The 19,466-nt window shown below is 40.3% G+C and overlaps 1 protein-coding gene across 1 annotated transcript; it reads left to right on the top strand.

The window, feature by feature from the left end:
* The first annotated feature begins 1,691 nt into the window (after window positions 1–1,691).
* LOC118408624 lies at window positions 1,692–5,778 on the top strand. Its single transcript, XM_035809442.1, has 7 exons — window positions 1,692–1,848; window positions 2,247–2,675; window positions 3,033–3,449; window positions 3,576–3,643; window positions 4,351–4,510; window positions 5,279–5,337; window positions 5,660–5,778. The coding sequence occupies exons 1-6, from the start codon at window positions 1,779–1,781 to the stop codon at window positions 5,332–5,334; spliced, it is 1,200 nt and encodes a 399-aa protein (XP_035665335.1). The 5' UTR covers window positions 1,692–1,778; the 3' UTR covers window positions 5,335–5,337; window positions 5,660–5,778.
* Window positions 5,779–19,466: the final 13,688 nt, after the last annotated feature.

Raw genomic sequence — 19,466 nt, 5'->3', positions numbered from 1 at the left:
GAACCATTGTAGAAAATGTGTAGAATTTCTACAAAACTACACTGCCTACATGTGAAACTTGGACGGTCCGCTTCCTGTGTGCCTCTCTACAAATATCTACAGTGACAAGTGTAGAAATGTGTGGGATTTCTACATCACTACAAATGTCTACAGGAACCATTGTAGAAATGTGTAGAATTTCTACAAAACTACACTGCCTACATGTGAAACTTGGATGGTCCGCTTCCTGTGTGCCTCTCTACAAATATCTACAGTGCAAGTGTAGAAATGTGTGGGATTTCTACATCACTACAATTGTCTACAGGAACCATTGTAGAAATGTGTAGAATTTCTACAAAACTACACTGCCTACATGTGAAACTTGGATGGTCCGCTTCCTGTGTGCCTCTCTACAAATATCTACAGTGACAAGTGTAGAAATGTTTAGGATTTCTACATCACTACAAATGTCTACAGGGACCATTGTAGAAATGTGTAGAATTTCTACAAAACTACACTGCCTACATGTGAAACTTGGACGGTCCGCTTCCTGTGTGCCTCTCTACAAATATCTACAGTGACAAGTGTAGAAATGTGTAGGATTTCTACATCACTACAATTGTCTACAGGAACCATTGTAGAAATGTGTAGAATTTCTACAAAACTACACTGCCTACATGTGAAACTTGGATGGTCCGCTTCCTGTGTCCCTCTCTACAAATATCTACAGTGACAAGTGTAGAAATGTGTAGGATTTCTACATCACTACAATTGTCTACAGGAACCATTGTAGAAATGTGTAGAATTTCTACAAAACTACACTGCCTACATGTCAAACTTGGACGGTCCGCTTCCTGTGTGCCTCTCTACAAATATCTACAGTGACGAGTGTAGAAATGTGTAGGATTTCTACATCACTACAAATGTCTACAGGAACCATTGTAGAAATGTGTAGAATTTCTACGAAACTACACTGCCTGCATGTAAAACTTGGATGGTCCGCTTCCTATGTTTTTGGTGTTGAAACGGGCCCGCGGGGCTAGCTACATTTTGCGTTGATTTAATACGATCCCGACACGATCACGGCGGAATGCCTGACACGGCGAAGGTGTTGTAATGAACCCGCGCGGTAAGTTGCATTTCGCGTTTAATCTGTGATCTATTACATGGTACATCACGAAATCCAGACGGCAATATGCCTGGCACGGCTACGGCGAGGGTGTTGGTGAATCTGTGATCCCCTACATGGAACATCACGAAATTTCTTACGGCGAAATGCCTGACACGGCTACGGCGAGGGTGCCGCAACGACACCGCACGGCTAGCTGCATTTCGCGGCGATTTCGTGATGTGGTACATGGAACATCTGCCCTCCGTGAGATGTTTAGAACAGATCTCAGCATTCTCGTATATGTGCCGTTAAGCCTTCTCTCTAGGGTTTTTGTCAGAGTCCAACATTCTGACCCATAGAGAAGAATTGATTCTACTGCTGCTCTAAAGAAACTGATTTTTGTTGTTGGACTTAAATCCAGTTTTCCGATAACTGACATCTTACATGATTGAGAAAGTAGTGAAAAGTCTAATTTATCATAATTTATAACATATAACTTAATCATTAATTATGTTTTGTACAAAATGCCAATCTACAGAGTTTTCATTTAATTAATGGACACCATCGATGTGATGACGATAACCTTCTTACCGAATATATAGGTACAGAATATTCAAAGGAGTGTTTCTGTGGGACCGTGCAAAACTTCCAGAGCATCGGTGTACGTCGGGCAACCTCAGAATGCAACATGGCATGCTCAGGGAACCGTGGGGAGAAGTGTGGAGGGGCTTTGAGGATTTCGGTATACCAAATATCAGGTATGTAACTAAATAGAGACCTTCCAAGTTATTTATTTAAGCTAATTTTCTGTCTGTGCACACAAATAAAACTGAAAATATGTCCAGTTTACATCATAGTCCTCTTGCAAGATGTTCAATCATCACTAAAATGAATGTATTTGTTGGCTTTATGCATTTTGGATAGTCTTTTAGATATGTGCATTTTTATTTCCTGGACAGACAAAAGCAAACGCAATAACTTGTTTAAAAAAAATATCCGATTCATTACCATATTTTGATGCCCAATTTAGAAAAAAACTAATTCATCAACTATTTGGCAATTATTTGTTCCGGAGAACTTATGACTTGTGTATGTGTTAACCTCGGTAAGTAATATCAATTGAAAATGAAACCGTTTTCACTTATGTTATTTACAGGTCACGCTACTGGCCCAAACATTGCATTAGGAAGACCTGCTTTTCAGTGTAGTGTTGGCCACGGAGGAAGCGCCGGTCGGGCTGTCGATGGAAACAGAAACCCCCAGTGGGCCGGCAACTCGTGTACACATACACATGGAGAAAACGACCCGTGGTGGTATGTCGACTTGGGAAGGTCGGTCACTGTCGACCACATCACCATCGTCAACCGTCGTGACTGCTGCTCGGAAAGGATCACGCCCTTCGACGTCCACGTTGGGGACAGCACTGTCGTGACTAGGAACCCGAAGGTTGGTGGGCATCACAGCTTCTGCCCGATAGATACCGAGCGTGTTGTCCCCTGCGGCGGGAGGAGGGGCAGGTACGTGGGCATCAGACTGCCGGGGAAGAGGCGAGTCCTGACGCTGTGCGAAGTGGAGGTTTATGCAGGTGAGCAAGTCAGATACAGACAAACATTACAATTATAGAAGCAATGACAACTATATGCACAAGGGTTAAACTTACTTCAACGATTGACCAATTGCTGACGTCACGTGTTCGCAAGATCACGTGTGTAACTCTCGCGAGTTTGCATTCTAAAGTGATTGGTCATAAGTACTGATCCTAAAGAAGGCGACATTGGTCGTTGAAAATAAAAATTCGATAGTGTATCCTTTTGTGTTGGAAGAAAGTTTTGCTTGGTACTATTATTTGGTCTTCTTTGAAATCCTGTGAACGGACCATACTGTTTTGTCGTCGTCTTTCCTAATATATTTATCTTACTTAGTCCTGTTTGCTCTCTTGAAGCTCCAAACCTAGCGTTGGGAAAACCAACTGTCCAGTCGGCTGTCGCACATGGCGGGTTTGCCTCCCGAGCGACTGACGGTTGCAGGGACCCGAACTGGGGTAGCCAGTGCTGCACCCACACCCCGGGACAGACGTGCCCTTGGCTGCGAGTGGACCTCGGTGCCCAAGTCAGTGTCCAGTGGGTGGTCGTCATCAACCGCGCGGACTGTTGCAGAGAGCGACTCAACGGCTTCACCATCCACATCGGAAACGACCCACAGGTAGACCGCAACCCACGCTGCGGCGGCCACCACACCATCCCCGCTGGTAAGAACAAGGATGCCATCAACTGCAACGGACAGAGAGGACGATATGTGGGGATCCGTCTGCCTGGACACGGCCGTGTGCTGACTGTCTGCGAAATCGAAGTCTACGCAGGTGCGTATGCATGTATGAAAAGTAAACATTCCTCTTCGGTTTGTTTGAGTTTTCTTCAATCATTATACCTCTTTCAAAAGGTCGAATTTTGAAAGACAGACAGACATCAAAATTCTAATTTTCCAGGAACGGTGACCAGAAAGAGGACCTCTGAAGTGCGTGGTACCGAGGGCCAGGGTTGTGGAGAACATCAGGTTAGTGTGTACACTAGTGCGGCAATTACTACATGTAGACTTCAGTTTTTAAAGACATCTGTAGGAAAAAGCCAGCGATGTTCATTTTACTGGGAGCCTAATTCCTTGTTTAAAAAATGTTGATGTTTGTGTCCTTTCTTGACCAATTGGTATTAGCTTCAATTTTATGTCTGTGCATCGTCGTCGTTTTCACATAAACCCTTGCAATCTACCGCTGTCAGCTTCTAGGCAAGGGTCTTGTCCATGATAGGAGTTAACATGCACATCCTGCAATATAGCCCTGACCAAAGGTTCTGTCCATTCCGCCCAAAGCATAAGGAATTTTTTTTATAATGGAATGTTCGAGATAGGCTAGTTTACGTAATGAATTATTAACATTTCTCGAATTAAGTACAACATATTACATGGGACTCGATGCTACAAACAGATCTGTACATATTTTAGATGTCAGAACTTCCATAATGCAAATATAGACAAATAGATCAAGGACTGTTTTGCTGTTAGAAAGAAAATCGAAATTAGTGATTAGCTTCTCCATTGTAATATTATATCAAAGAATTGTGTTAGCCCTTATTGTTATGTTAACTAGGTTGTTAAGCTTTATCCTATACCTCTATTTTGTGCTTTGTGTAATAGTTGTTGCCATACATTGTATCATGTACAATTGTCGTGCAATAAAGTTCTTTTTCTATAACGTGTCAATACAGGAGGGAGACAACTGGGTGTCTGATGGACAAGACTGTACCTGTGACCAGAATGAAGTGGTGTGCTACGAGGTGATTTGTGGAGTGGATGGAAAAGAAAAACCAGAAGAGGACCAAGACGGAATGTTGACCTGTCCGGAGCCGGCTGAGGAAGAGGAAACCGGTAAACAAATATTTAAGCTACCGGTCTGGAAATTATAGCAAAAATCAGTAATAGAAAATAGCAAGAGTCGCACAAACGCACACGATACAAAACACACAAATAAACGAAATATTCATTCAAAGCACCACTTTCATCACACAATAAAAGAAAGGCATACCATCTATACTCCGGATGTTGCTAGATACAATCCTGACTATATATTGAGCGCCTGCAAGTTATCTCCCCCTTCTTTACCTCCCACAGAGTAATCCAATATGACAGTGTTTCCTGTGCTGGAAGAAGCAAATTGACCGACATGGTACATGTATATTTTAGATCAAATTAATAGATCACGTAAAACCTGCTTCAAAACAAATTCCCCAGGGAATACTCAGGTCGTCCTCCTAGCTACGCACACGGGAACAAAAATTCCAGACATACCTGTACAATTTTAGAATTTTTGACAAACGGACGCACACTATACTATTAGGCTAGCCCCTGAGGCGTCGCCACAAAGTCAATGGGTGAATATACGCCCATGAAGTGCAGACTTCCATCAATAACCATCGTGGATGTAGTTAAGAACAGATAATAGAGTTACCAGGAAAATAAACGAGGTTAGAATGGCAGTAGTTTACAGTTCATAGGGTATCTGAGGTAATATTACACCATGAATCAGTAAGAATATGCAGCTTGTCCTGTTTAGTCCAAATCCGGTGTGTTAGGCCATGCGGTTCGTAGTAACGTAGGCAATTATGCAAACAAACACACAGATTTTTTTTTTTCCAGCGCGTGGCCTTCTTGACGAAAATATGGATGATTGGATCGACGACTACAAAGAATAATCGGTAAGGGTCTATGAATGTATGGTAAAATAGCTGTTTCAAGACTTATCTGTACAATATGACTATGGTAATCTACAGTTAGGTAACTGGAATTTATACAGATGTGAAAGTTTCCAACATAACAAAATTTGGTCTATCACAATATCTTATGTCTAATTATGTCTGACTAGTATGTGACATATCAATAATATGTGGAATTCTATGTCAAGACCCGCGACTGAAATTAATGTTGAATTAATAATTTGTACAAATGTTACACTTGGTTCAATGGCAAAACTCTATCAAACTGACTATTGTTGATGATTGTATTTACTCCTTGTTGCAGGCTGGAGTTGTGAAGATCCTTTCAACAAATGGACGAACCTGTTGAATGGACGTCTACTTGGTGTGCCTAAAGGTGGTATCTCCCTGCACTTGGGGCACCGGTGCGGCACTGCGGGGTTCGTTTACTGCTACACTGTTGTTATTTTCACCTTTGTTTTATAATCTAGATACTGCTAATACTAAAAAGTATGACTTAGAAGACAAAAAATACACAAAACGTAAGAAAATTCGTTCTTTATCTCTGAAATTCGTTGAGTAATTTTTCGCACCCCAAAGTGCCGCACCGGTGTCCCCAGTGCAGTGAGACACCACCTTTATTTTTCAGGTGTTTAACTGACTCTTTCCTGCTAACTATCTAGTCTATATTTCCTGAACAGAATTTTTTTTACATGTACGCTAGCTCTTCCAACTCGTTCTCGTATCAAATCTCAATTCAGCAGGTACTTGTATGTCTTCTTCGCTCCCTCTCTTATAAAGTATAGCTACCTTTTTTTCTGTTGTTCTAAACTACAGACTATTCATTTGGTGCCATTTGTGTCTGAAACTTTATTTTCTTACATAGCATAGTACCTCTACTACAGGGGTGGGATTATACATTTCATACAATGTATGTTTTCATGCATATCTTATAAATTAGTTAGCGGTGTTGACAGCAGTGAACTTGATGGTGGCGTTCTTTTTCAAACAAAAGGAAACGTTTGTTAAGATTCATAAATGTAACTGTTCTTGGAGTAGGGACATCATCTAGAATGAGTGCTGATCTTAACTTGTGAGTTCAGTAGTGCAATGATAAAGAAAACACAACCCTTTGGTATTTTAGCTACAATACTTTGATGTATCAAAACTGAATATCTATAGAAGGCTAGATCTTGGTCGACATTAAAACAATCTCAAATTACATCATTGAAGACACGTTTCCCCTACATCAATCAATCTGAAGCTAGCATCTTACTTGGAAATGATAATAACTTGGCTACAATGACAAGCCCTTTGTTGAACACTTTCTAACTTGTCTAACATTGCACAATGTACTCTCGTAAGACAAGACAATATCGTGGTCTAACGAAAGGAAAGAGAGAGAGGTCATGATCTGTTGTCGGCACAAAAAAAATTAAGGTGGGTTGAGGGAGAAAATGGTCCTAATGCAAACTGTAGAATAGCAATACATTGTAGGAAGTGGAGTTGTAGTAATTGGCCAGAGGAAATAACTATAATGAGATGTGTAAATGAAAAGGATGCAGACAAAAAGTTTATATCTCAAATCTTCATCACAAAGATTTTACCACTAGTAAAAACTAATGTTCAAACTTGAATTGTCAGAAGATATAATAATAAAAATTTAAGTCATTCGATCAGTCTAGACGGCAAACCTTTAGTTTAAAAGTCACTCGACCCCAGTCTTCACTTCCTACATGGTACATGCTTTAACAAGGTTGCAGCATTCATTTTTTTTCTTATTCGGGACAATAAACTCTTGCTTAGATAATCATGTGGTCAATAGCTGCACTGCTACACGTTTTTAAAACATAAGTACAAATTTGCACATTTTTTATAATAAGGACGACATGCTTTGAGTTATAAAAAAGTTCAGTTTTTCTTTTCTGGTGTTAAAGACAGAAAAGGAATATACCTTCTGATTTTAGAACATGAGGCATATCTTGTAGGATATTATTAGTCAAGAATATTTTACCAGTTGAGAAGTTACTAACCTAGATCTCGTTAGAACATTTTGATTTCAGTATCTTTAGTTTTTATCTAGTTTTAGAGAGACTTACTTTACATTAGATATTATTCACCATTCTTGCAGTAAATCTAGATTTCTAATTAATTAACAAATGTGGTTTTAGTCTAATACAATATAATCATCTAAATGCATAGCATAAACAACTACCACTTTAATCTGAATGTGAAGATGGATTCATATCAACGTGAATTGTTGTCATCATGTGTATGGCTTTACGCTCCGATGCGGTCTAAAAAACATCATTAGAACAAGCAAAAACGCTGACATGAAGAAAGAATATTGTGAGGAACATGCAAAATCGACATTATCTGGACAGAAGTATTTACTGATTTTCTTTATTAGCCTATCATATATATATATATATATATATATTCTTATTTAATATGGTGGCAATAAATTGCAGTTTGCGGACCAAATACTTGTCGTTGTGGTGTTTTATTCTTACGTCGGTAAATTGATTATTTATTATAGCATAACCTAAATGATCTGGTGTTTCATGTAAAGACAGTTTATAATCCGTGTACCTTTATCAAGACCAAATAAAGCAAAATGTCAACAAACAGACCAATCTCTGTTCAGCTTTGCAGATGTTTGGTTAGAAAGTTTTTTCTGAAGTTAGTAAGAAAGAAATCTGAGTTGAAGTAACCTGGAATACAGACAGGGCCCACATAAGCCAGCCCTTCGGCACGAACTGTAACATATCACCGAGGAAATTTTGCCTCCCCCCCCGCCCCCTCACCAGAATACCCAGGCACAGTACAGTACCAATTACTACCAGTCTGGAACCATGGTAGATTACCCTACATGTATGTGGCACCATTATAAGATCACCATTACAGAAAACTCGCGAATAAGCTAAAGTGGAATATAACAATATCTTTAGAAACATGAAACAGTATGTTCAAATACAATTCAATCTCTACAACTGGATAAAAAACGGATATTTACTTCCGGGAGTTTCGAGTAACATCCATCACTCTTCTTTAGCCTCACTAGAATGAACTAGCAGAACAATTCCATACAAGTACAGCTAACTAGAAAAACTGGTTTAACCACAAACTCGTTACGATCATATGCAAAAAGTTACTCAAATGCAAATCATGTTAGGATAGTTTCCTATGGTCAGACAACACCATAGGAAAAACTAATGTCCTTTGTGATGCAAGGCAGGGTCCCAAGTACTGGAAAGTTCTACGCGCAGTCCTCCCTTCCGATTTAAGGTGGGGTTGTAGATTCGCTCATAGATGGCCTCCCTGACACTCCGTTCGTACCACCGTGGTTCGCGGTCAAGGATGTCTGTTGTATCCAGTCTAAAGGAATGTCCTTGGTGAAGCTGAGTTTTTCTAGTTAGCTGTACTTGTATGGAATTGTTCTGCTAGTTCATTCTAGTGAGGCTGAAGAAGAGTGATGGATGTCACTCGAAACGTCCGGAAGTAAATATCCGTTTTGTATCCAGTTGTAGAGATTGAATTGTATTTGAATATTGCTTACCTGAATGTCTAACCTTCATAAACGTATGGAACAGTATGGTGTGTGTGTTTGTGTGTGTGTCTGTGCGTGTGCATGTTGGTTTGTGTGCATGTGCGTTTTCGTGTGTGTGTGTCTCTGTGTGTGTGTGTGTGTGTCTGTGTGTGTGTGTATGTCCGTGTGTGTGTCTGTGTGTGTGTATGTGTGTGTGTGTGTGTGGCCTAATAATGCCTTTAAGTCTGACGACCAAATACTAGTTCTTCCAGTGTTGTCATTTAGATATGACCTTTGCCATTAATGACAATAATAAGTTACCTCTGTTTGTGTGTGTGTGTATCTGTGTGTATGTGTGTGTGTTTTTGTGTGTGTGATTGTGTGTGTGTGTGTTTGTGAGTGTATGTGTGTGTGTGTTTCTGTGTGTAAGTGTGTCTCTGTGTGTGTTTGTATGTGTATGTGAATAGCACAACTTGAGGATTCATGGGTGTATTTCTGATTCCTGGTACGTTGGTACGGGATGGCAAGGAAGAAAGGATTAAGCCCCCCCCCCCCCCCCAAAAAGAAAAAAAAACACACCCCCACCCTTGAAGAAATGACAAGGTTTTACCCATTAATGACCGAGAGTATGTTCAAACGTCATTTTATAATCATCATGTTAAGTTCCATTTTTAGTATTGTGACTATAACGGCATGGAATATTTCCCCAAAGGAAGGGTTGTTGGAATAATTATATTAAAGAGTCCGAGGCCATTATTGCATCGTGTCCTAATGACTTGTAAAAACGGGCACATTAATAGCGAGAAACAGCGCGGGGTGAACGTTAAGTGGCATAACTTACAGGGTCATGGTAGCCTCTACCAGGCTCCGCGGATCGGTGGTCTAATTGTAGAAATTGTACATTAATAGAGTCTATAGTACGCTAGGGGAGTTAGCCGCCAGAAGAATACATGTCCTCACCGGTGAGGACATGTATTCTTCTGGCTTGATACTCCCCTAGCGTACTATAGACTTTATTTGTCCAATTTCTACAATTAGACCACCGATCCTCGGAGCCTGGTAGAGGCTAGGGTCATGGATCTTTTCGAAAACATGACCCATACATAATTACATATTTGGCGCCGTGCTAGCCCGGGGAAATACGGGCACAGTGATAGCTAGAAACAGCGCGGGGCGAATGTAAAGTGGCATAACTTACAGGGTCATGGATCTTTTCGAAAACATGACCCATACATAATTACATATTTGGCGCCGTGCTAGCCCGGGGAAATACGGGCACAGTGATAGCTAGAAACAGGGCGGGCCGAACGTAAAGTGGCATAACTTACAGGGTCATGGATCTTTTCGAAAACATGACCCATACATAATTACATATTTGGCGCCGTGCTAGCCCGGGGAAATACGGGCACAGTGATAGCTAGAAACAGGGCGGGCCGAACGTAAAGTGGCATAACTTACAGGGTCATGGATCTTTTCGAAAACATGACCCATACATAATTACATATTTGGCGCCGTGCTAGCCCGGGGAATTACGGTCAAACATATCCAGTACAAAAAGTTTAGAAAAGGGCAACAATGGTCAACATCAGTACTAGTCTTTCTTGCATCTAATGCGTCAGACAATATATGTGGATCGATTTTATGGATTTCATCCAATGTCTAAGAAGAAATAGATAGATGTCACGCCAATATGGAACGCGGTGTCAACTCAAGGACGATAGTAGGCAATTCAGGGAACACAACCTTTTACGGCAATCCCATAAGGCCACAGCAAGTAAATTTTATGGATGACATCCTCAGCAGACTGCAAAATAATGAGATAGGGCAAAAAAACAAGATGGCTACATTTTCAAAATAGACACCATAAACGTTGTAACAAGAATTAAAGGGACAAACACGGTATCACGCGAAGAAGACATCCATTCCTGTATTTAAGATTATGCACTGGCGTAGTGTGACAGTAACGTTAGTATGGTAGATTGATATCACTTACAAAGTTGGTAACTACACTCATGACTTCCATATTGGTGCCACATTTACAACTTTTCAACATGATTCACTTCTACAACTACACTCATGGCTACCACGCTAGTGTTACTTATACAAGTACAATCTTTAGGCTACAACGCAACAAATTTGCTCATTTTGGTAATTTTTGACCATCTCCAAAGAAGAAAAAATTGTTTTTCTCCTGAAAGAGGCGAAAATTAATTAGTGCGTGGATGTTATCCATAAAACTTACTTGCTGTGGCCTAATGGTGGACGAAGGCACCACATCAACGGTGACGTAACCACTAGGGACCATACCACTTGTTACATGGGTGGTGATCCTAAAACCTACTATGTCAAGAGAGTGACTCCACAAGGGATCATAAATGCGGTGCCAGTTTTACCCGTGTTTACTTGCAGGGATAGTCTAATGATCGTTATTTCAGAATTGATTACAGCAGGGACAAGAGTTGGTCCTAAAAACTAATACAGAAAGACCAGGTAATATATTTGTGCATCATATCTCCGTTATCACCATCCTTTCATTGCACACTCCAATTTGAACGGAATGGAATTTATCTTGTACATCACTTGCAAGCTTGTTTATCGGGGCACAAACATAAACTAGACCTGAGATTTACGTCCAGAAGTTCAGTTCCAGACGTTGCATTTTCTGCAGTACTAACTAGTTTCTGTATGTCAGTAAATGCTATGTATTTAATAATTGTCAATATCATCGTTATGAATAGGTTCAAGCATGTTTTCAGCCAGTGGAATGTGACCTGAACGTAGAATTGAAGTGACAACCATGTCCTTCATTTGTCTCGCAGGAATAATAAGCGCATTGTTTGTACGTTTGGTGCCCGATACGCACAGACACAAGACACAAACAATGGTCTGTTCATATCAAAACATTTGGCGTCGTGCTATCCTGGGGCATCATTTGTTATAATGAGATGCCACACATCATCATAGGCAGGGACGTCACGCTGTATATGACCTCCTTGACCTCGTCCACAGAGCCTCCTTGCACAGGGTAAATAACAGAGTAAAATATGGAAACTTGGCAACTTGAAGTCTTATTGTCATATAGAGCTTGTTTTAAGCTGTCCGTGGATTCTTGAGATCTTAGAGGTTGGTCGGTTTGCAAGGTGTATGGAACCTATGATCCGAGTAAGGCCCCCTTTCCACTAGACGGCGATTGCGCTGCGCTCTAACTGCGACCTAAATAGGATATGTATATCCTTTGATTTCACACTAGGCATATTATAGATTACGTAAAAGTGTGACTTCTAAAAGACAGCAAAACACACAGTGTAAAAAGATTAGATTCTTTTCTATAGAATTCGTTCAGCGATCTGTCCAATTTTAGGTCGCAGAGAGAGCGCGACGAGAGCGCCGTCCTAGTGAAAATGGTGTATAAAAGAGAAATGTTTTGAAGATGATACCACCAGTGTAGTCAGCTCTTTAAATTATCAGTTTGCACTACTCAATGAAAGAATATAAAATGCACTGGCGGTGTGGTGTCGTGTTAGCTCGAGGAATCGCTAAGGGGACATATGGTTCAGAAACAAAATACGCTCATAGATGAAGACCTGATGGTTGGTTGCGGTGTCTCCAATATATAGTCGAGTCTTCAAATTATCAATTAGCGCGACTCAATTAAACACTATAGAAATGTACTGACGATGTGATGTCGTGTTAGACCGAGGAATCGCCAAGGGGAATTTAACATGTTAATTAGATCATCAGGCAAGAAAGGTTGGACAAAGGTCAAATAAAACCATGTGATCGAGGCAATACAGACCACAGATAGTTGTCATGATCAGAAAAACTCAATGAATGATCAACATCACTCTCTTTTTTGTATTCTACACTTTAGACATCAAGATACAATTTCAACTCGATTTTCAATTTTCAAGTAAAAGTTAGGGAAGAAAGTTGGCAATTAAGAGAGTGGTCATGACACCTATGGTTTTGTAAGGCACGCATTTTAAAGGACAGAAATGAGATTGAATGAATAATGGGGGCATGGATCCTTTCGAACAATGATCTGTGCACAAATAGATATTTGGCGTCGTGTTAGCCTGGGGCATCATTTAAAGCGCGTCGTGTCTGCCAACTTTAACAGCGTGAAATAAACATGTCTTCTGTATTATCATGTCGGGCTTACGTCGAAAGTTTCATCTCAGAAGCACTAAAACTAAGACAGAAAGGCTGGTAACTTGAGTTCGGCTCATCATATCTCCGTTTTTTTTAAAATCATTTTAAACTTTATCAAAAACTGCTTTTTGATGGCACCGATTAGTCGTTGTGAATGGTCTACATTTATGTCTATATTGCACACACATGTGTATTGAACAAACAAAAAGGAGACCGGGATCTGCGTTCAATATAGGACGTTATTTTCGTCATACTAACTAGATGGTGCGTGTACGTAGATGCTAAAGGTGTTATCTCACTGCACTTGGGGCACCGGTGCGGCATGCACTGTGGAGTTCATTCACTGCATGTGGCACATTTGTGTTATTTTCGTCGATTTTTATAATATAGGTATTGCTTAATACGTAAACGTATGACTTAGAAGACAACAAAATACACAAAACGTAGGAACATTCGTAACTTATCTCTATGAAATTCGTTCAGTAATCTTTCGAACCCCGCAGTGCCGCACCGGTGCCCCAACTGCAGTGAGATACCATCTAAAGTGAAAACGCTTCGTGCTAGCCCGAGGCCCATCGTATTGATGATTTAATGCATCATCAGGGCGTGAGAAGGTAGACAAGGGTCAAATAAATAGTGACCGAAGCAGTTCTACCACCGATGTTGTTCTAAAGATTTGTTTTATTGTTTTGCTCAGTAGAACTAATTTAGAAGCCAACACAGAAAGTTTGGTCACTTCCAGTTCGGTAAACTTCCACGGATTTTTAAAAAATCCATTGGTACAATTACAAATATTTCAATTAGTGCAGCTGCCTGTGTTAGGGTATATCTTTGCATCCATCGCCCGCATTCGTGTTGTCATAGTAACATTACTAACAAACACTACAAGTGTACTTCCTGGCAAATTCGGAAGGCGGCAGTTCCCAAAGGTTGCAATGGGGTTACTGTTGTGAACTATCAATGTGTTTATGATATTGAAACTCTCTTTAGTTCTTTTCTTCAGGCGAAACTTGTTCAGTTCTTGTCATCGCCACTGTAGCCCTTCTATGTAACAACTTAAGATGCCCGTGGACTGCTACGTTTCGCTCCTGCTCGTCTCCATTCAGCCTTGTACTGACGGGTGTCAGGTTGTCGTTCGTGCTCTTCTAGCTGTAGTTTCCGCAAATTCCGCAAGTGGTGTCTCCATGCTTGTCGTAAGATCAACCATGACGCTGCCGAGAGCTTTGTAGGAACACCTTTAGTATGTTACCAGCTGTCATCAGGATGAGGGTCAGGACGAAAAGTGACGTAGTGCCAGTTGATCCGTGTGTGAATCTAAGACTTAGGTCACATTTCAAGAACGGGGCCCGACCGGCCAGCTTTCGGGAGCGAAAAGAATTATATAAAAGACATGAAAATACACAAAATGTTGCATAATATTCATGGACATAATTTGTGTATATTTCTAAGTATACAGTTTAATTTTTCGTTTCATTAAACATCCCGTCCATTTGGAAATGTGACCTAAGCCTAAGAGGAAAATGTACGTCATGCGACGTAAACAACAATCAGTTACGTCGTGGCATCGTGTGTAGCTTAACTAGTAGCGTGTTGGGCTCGGAATCTAGAGGTCCCGGGTTCGATAGTTGCCGTGCCCTCGACGTTGTGCCCTTAGAAAAGACACTTTTCATCACTTTCCTCACTCCACCCAGCTAGGTGCAAAAATGGGCACTTGACTTCGGTAGGGGAGCTAAAGTACTATCTTCACCTTCTGTCTGTACTTTGTATGTGGCGCTGTTAAAATAAGATACGCCCAAAAGCAGATACTCAAGCAACTTGATATGATTTTGGAAACGTTTCAAACACATCCGTTGTTTTTCGTTAGTGACACTGGAGAAATCTTGTTGGAGAGGGTTTTTATATCCTAACGTTATATATCCTGTTTGGCTCGACCAGGTGTTTTGTAAACATTCTTATAACTTGGAGTAAATCGTTAGCTACACAATCATGTAATCTTCGATTGTTGTTGTTGAGAGTAATGTGGAAAGAAATCTAGTTTTTCCAGTGCGAGAAAATGTGCAATCCACTGTAGAGGGAAGGCGACACAGCTGAAGAGCGGGTATAATGTTTCAAACTGTTTTTGAAAACAATGGGAAATGAAGAGGGCGCGAGATAACTTAATAACTGTGACAGTGAAGCAACTTACAATGTATGCTTTTCTTGAAATAGTTGAACTGTAATTTCCAACACAAAAATTGGACTACATTTTCGACTGCACAGCATCAGTCTTTGTCAAGGAATGAACAATCCACTGCTGTCCAATTTTTGGGTTTGAAATTACAGTTTAACTATTTCAAGAATGGCTTCTACCAACACAGATGAACTTTCAAGTTAATGTATGCTCTTTTTTTATCCGGGTAGAGTGTGATGTTTTTCGTCACAATTAACATAATTGACGTCATAAAAGACGAGGCTGACGCATTGCGTACAAACTCAAGACGTTAGTTTCTGATTCCGTCATGACGTCACGGAGACGTCTACCTGCATTTCGTGTTTTTTTTTTGCCGGCTTGTTTTCTTTTTCTGTATTAAGGCCACAGCAAGTAAATTTTATGGATGACATCAGCGCGCGCATTAATTTTCGCCTGATTTCAGAAAAAAAAACAAGAATTTTTTTCTTCTGCAGGGATAGTCAACATGACAATTAAGTACCAAAATGATCCAATATTTTGTGTTTTAGCCTAATAATTGTACTTGTAGATGTGACACTTGCGAGGTACCCAGGACTGTAGTTGTAGAAATGAAACTTATTGGATAGTTGTAAAAATGACACCAATATGGAAGCTATGAGTGTGGTTACTAACTTTATTGGTGATGCCAGTGTCACTAGTGTCACTTTTACCACAACAGTACGTCTTAAATACAGGAACGAATGCCTTGTAGGCTGTGATACCTTGTTTTGTCCCATTAATTCTTTTTACAACAGTCATCACAACTTTATGGTGCCTATTTTTGAAAATGTAGCCATCTTGTTTTTTTTTTCACCCATCTTGTTTTTATTCGCCTATCGAACTATTTTTGCAGTCTGCAGAGGATGTCATCCATACGATTTACTTGCTGTGGCCTAATAGAACCACAAAAAGGACTTCGCTTACAAGATCTCATTATCGTTATCATAACAGCGTTAACAAATGTAACCACGAGCTTTGTTGTTTTTCGGACCGTACCACAAAATGTCCGTAGGCAATTATATTTCCATAGTCGATTCTAAGCAGGATTAGTATTATATACTGTACAAAACAAAAAACGGCGAGCCTATGGCACACCTCATTGTAAGAAGTGAAGCGAGTGGATGCAGACCAAGGCTCCACAGGTCGGGTACGGCTTCTGCGCTACAGTGATGAGCTAACAAGGTGAACGAAACGCTGGCGGCGGAAGATACTCCTCATTAGTCATTACTAGGGGTGTACCGGTACCGGTTCAAAACCGGTTATTCTTATTGGACCGGTCCTGAAAAACCAGACCTGAAAAAATCAGGTGACCGGATGTTGGACCTATTAGAAAATTAACAGATTATTTGATCAGGAATTCATACGTTTTGGCGCTTGCAGATGGGAAAAAATTACAAGAGTGAAGTAGAGTACAGGTTATAGTAATTTTTTTCAAGTTTTACAGTCAATCGTACAGGTGCAATTAGCGTTGTTTGATTTAAGAACTCTAAAGTGTGAGTCTAATACTCCACCAAACAGATTTTTTTGTAGTGAAATGGACCTGGACCTGATTCTCTGAACCGGACCTGGACCTGGATTTTCTGTACCGGTACCCACCCCTACTCATTAGTCATTACTATATAGAGCCTACCATCGAATTAGTCTTGAAGTTATAAGTGATCAAAAGATAAGCGTTAAATTAGAACATTCTGGCTCCTGGTGGTGTCTTAAAATACAAAAATCACCAGTTGTTAAGAAGAAGATGCGAAGTAACAAAAGAGCTAATTATCTAACTCTAAATAGCAAACGTGATAAGCAGTATGTCTATGTGGTATCACGTATTTGTAAATGCTGCATATGCCCACCATTTTTTTCCAAGCGACACCTTTTCGCAAATATTGCAGTCGATCTGAAAACGACAAATAGTTTTGTTATTTTTGGGGGGACTGTCGTTTAAAATACAAAAGCACGTTGTTAATGAGTGATTATGGTGAAAAGATCGTCCTTTGCTGATAGAGTGATCATTTTTACGATTATCTATAAATCACTGTATGGTCAAATATAGAACTTTAATGGTCGAAGATCCAATAAAGAAACAGTTCTGCTGGAGATATTTTAATTTCTATTGCAAGCGTAAGAACACTTAAACAGTACGTATTAAATCAATAAAAAAAATCTGACCGGTGATTCGATCCTTAAAACATTATAACTGCACTGATCAAAATATTTCTATCCACAACAGGGACTTTCCTCTAGTTACCGGTGACCGCATTACCCAGGACAAACAAACGTAGATGTCAGACACTCGCTTGAATGCCAAAACTTTCCTACCTTTTTTTGTACTCAATGGTCACCACGTAACAAGGCCTGAAGGCCACTCAAGGTTACGGGTTACGGGTTACGGATTGGAACTGTAACAGCAACTCTTCGCCCTAGGTCAGAAACATCATGATTGAGACCAGCCCAATTGCTCACTATGAGTGATGACTAACTGACCCAATAGGCGAAGTAGGGGTTACGAGGGCTGCTCGGGAGATTCCCTACCCCTATTTTTGGCCGGAATGGTTTGATCCGCTAGGGTGGATGTTCGCACATGTGGCGGGTTCTTTAACGTGCTTGGGGTGTTGCTCTCCCCAAACACGGGACTTCCATTTAACGTCCTATCCGAAGGACGGCCCGAGCCGAAGCTAGGTACTCATCTTCACCTGAGTGAAGTGAGGAAAGTCGTGTAAAGTGCCTTTCCCAAGGGCACAAGATCGGTAATACCTGTAAGAAATATACAACCCTTCATGTTAAATCCTTTTTTATATCAGGTTTGTTTGGTTGGGGCGATAAAAAAAAATTGTTATCTCCATAAACACACGATTTTCGGGGCCCGTTTTTATGTTGAAAGGGGTTCTTTGTGACTCAGGATAATACAATAACGAGACCAGAGCAAGGCTGAGGTCAAACAGAGTACTATTGTAGTTCCATTAAACATTGCTAGGTGACGCTTTTGATCCACGAAATAAAAGCTTTTTATTTCAAAAGTTTACGGTTGCAGTTTAAGTGAGTATTGCTAGGTGACGTTTTGACAAATGGGTCTAAAAGTGCTACACACATATATCTGTAAAGTTGATTTGTATGTCCTAGGCCCTAATACTTCACACTCGTAGACTTACAATCATATGTGTCGTTGGTTTTGAACATTCTAAACTTAAAAGCAATCACTAAAGGATGAAAAAGAAAATATGCACACAGCAAAGATTTCTGTGAAAATTGGGAAAACATTTTATCTTATACCTAAATATTTGACTGTGGAATAATGACAGTTAATGGTATGTAACCACAGAGAGAACGTCATATTGCTTTAAATGCTTATTCGTTGTCAAAGACCACTTTGTCTTCCAATATGTGTAGTGAAGTAGGAAAAAGTAAACACTCTAAAATCACAACATATAGGGACAGCATAAAAACACCTTTTGCACACCTTAAACTTCTGTTTGTGGCGTCGGGCGTGGCGTAACTGGTAGAGCGTGCGGCTCGGAACCTAGAGGATCTGAGTTCGATCCCCGCCGTGCCCCGCCCCGACGTTGTGCCCTTGGGAAAGGCACTTTACACGACCTTCCTCACTTCACCCAGGTGTAAAAATGGGTACCTTCTGTCTGTACCGTGTATGTGGCACTGTTAATATAAGTTACTAAAACTTGAGTGCAGTGCCACATTGTCCTCGTCTGTCCAAAAGCAAAAAAAAAAAAACCTTCTGTTCCGTCTGGTTGGAGACCATATCATCATCGTGTCACAAAATATGAATGTCGACTTTCTCAGACAACAAAAGTAAAGGTACCGGAATAGACGGTTGCACGTTACATTGTATATGAGTATGGATTTAGATAAAGGCTTTTTGTCCCATCATCATAGCCGAAAATATATGCTGTTGTTTTTTTCTTTGATAAAGGTGAAGAAGTACTAACTTCTTACACGTTTTGATGTTTCTTAGACACCTTCCTAGGTCCTCCAAGCTTCTGACTGCAGTTCTGCTTCTCGCCGCTAAAGGTAGACTTTTGTTAGTGGCACTGAACTGGAACTAGGTGGGATACAAACTTAGTCACGTTTGGGATTGTGTTCTTGCAGAAAAAAAAACCCCAGGAAATGTTAGTCTTTGAGAGACATCAAAACGTACGTCAGTACATATATGTTGTGTAGAAGATTTCTCCTACATCCTATATCCCATCAACCTGCTAAAATTGTTTTGGACTTTTCTTGTATACAATAAAAAAGAAT

Source organism: Branchiostoma floridae, unplaced genomic scaffold (assembly GCF_000003815.2).
Source record: "Branchiostoma floridae strain S238N-H82 unplaced genomic scaffold, Bfl_VNyyK Sc7u5tJ_247, whole genome shotgun sequence".
In the NCBI taxonomy this organism is placed as follows: Eukaryota; Metazoa; Chordata; class Leptocardii; order Amphioxiformes; family Branchiostomatidae; genus Branchiostoma; species Branchiostoma floridae.
The sequence above is the reverse complement of the archived record's forward strand: the minus strand, read 5'-3'. Positions and strand labels throughout refer to the sequence as shown.

Excerpts from the sequence above, each read along its gene's own strand:
- LOC118408624 (XM_035809442.1), top strand. The coding sequence starts at position 1,779 with ATGGCATGCTCAGGGAACCGTGGGGAGAAGTGTGGAGGGGCTTTGAGG. Across the intron at positions 1,849-2,246 it reads TTCGGTATACCAAATATCAG|GTCACGCTACTGGCCCAAAC; the intron begins GTATGTAACTAA and ends TGTTATTTACAG. Across the intron at positions 2,676-3,032 it reads CGAAGTGGAGGTTTATGCAG|CTCCAAACCTAGCGTTGGGA; the intron begins GTGAGCAAGTCA and ends GCTCTCTTGAAG.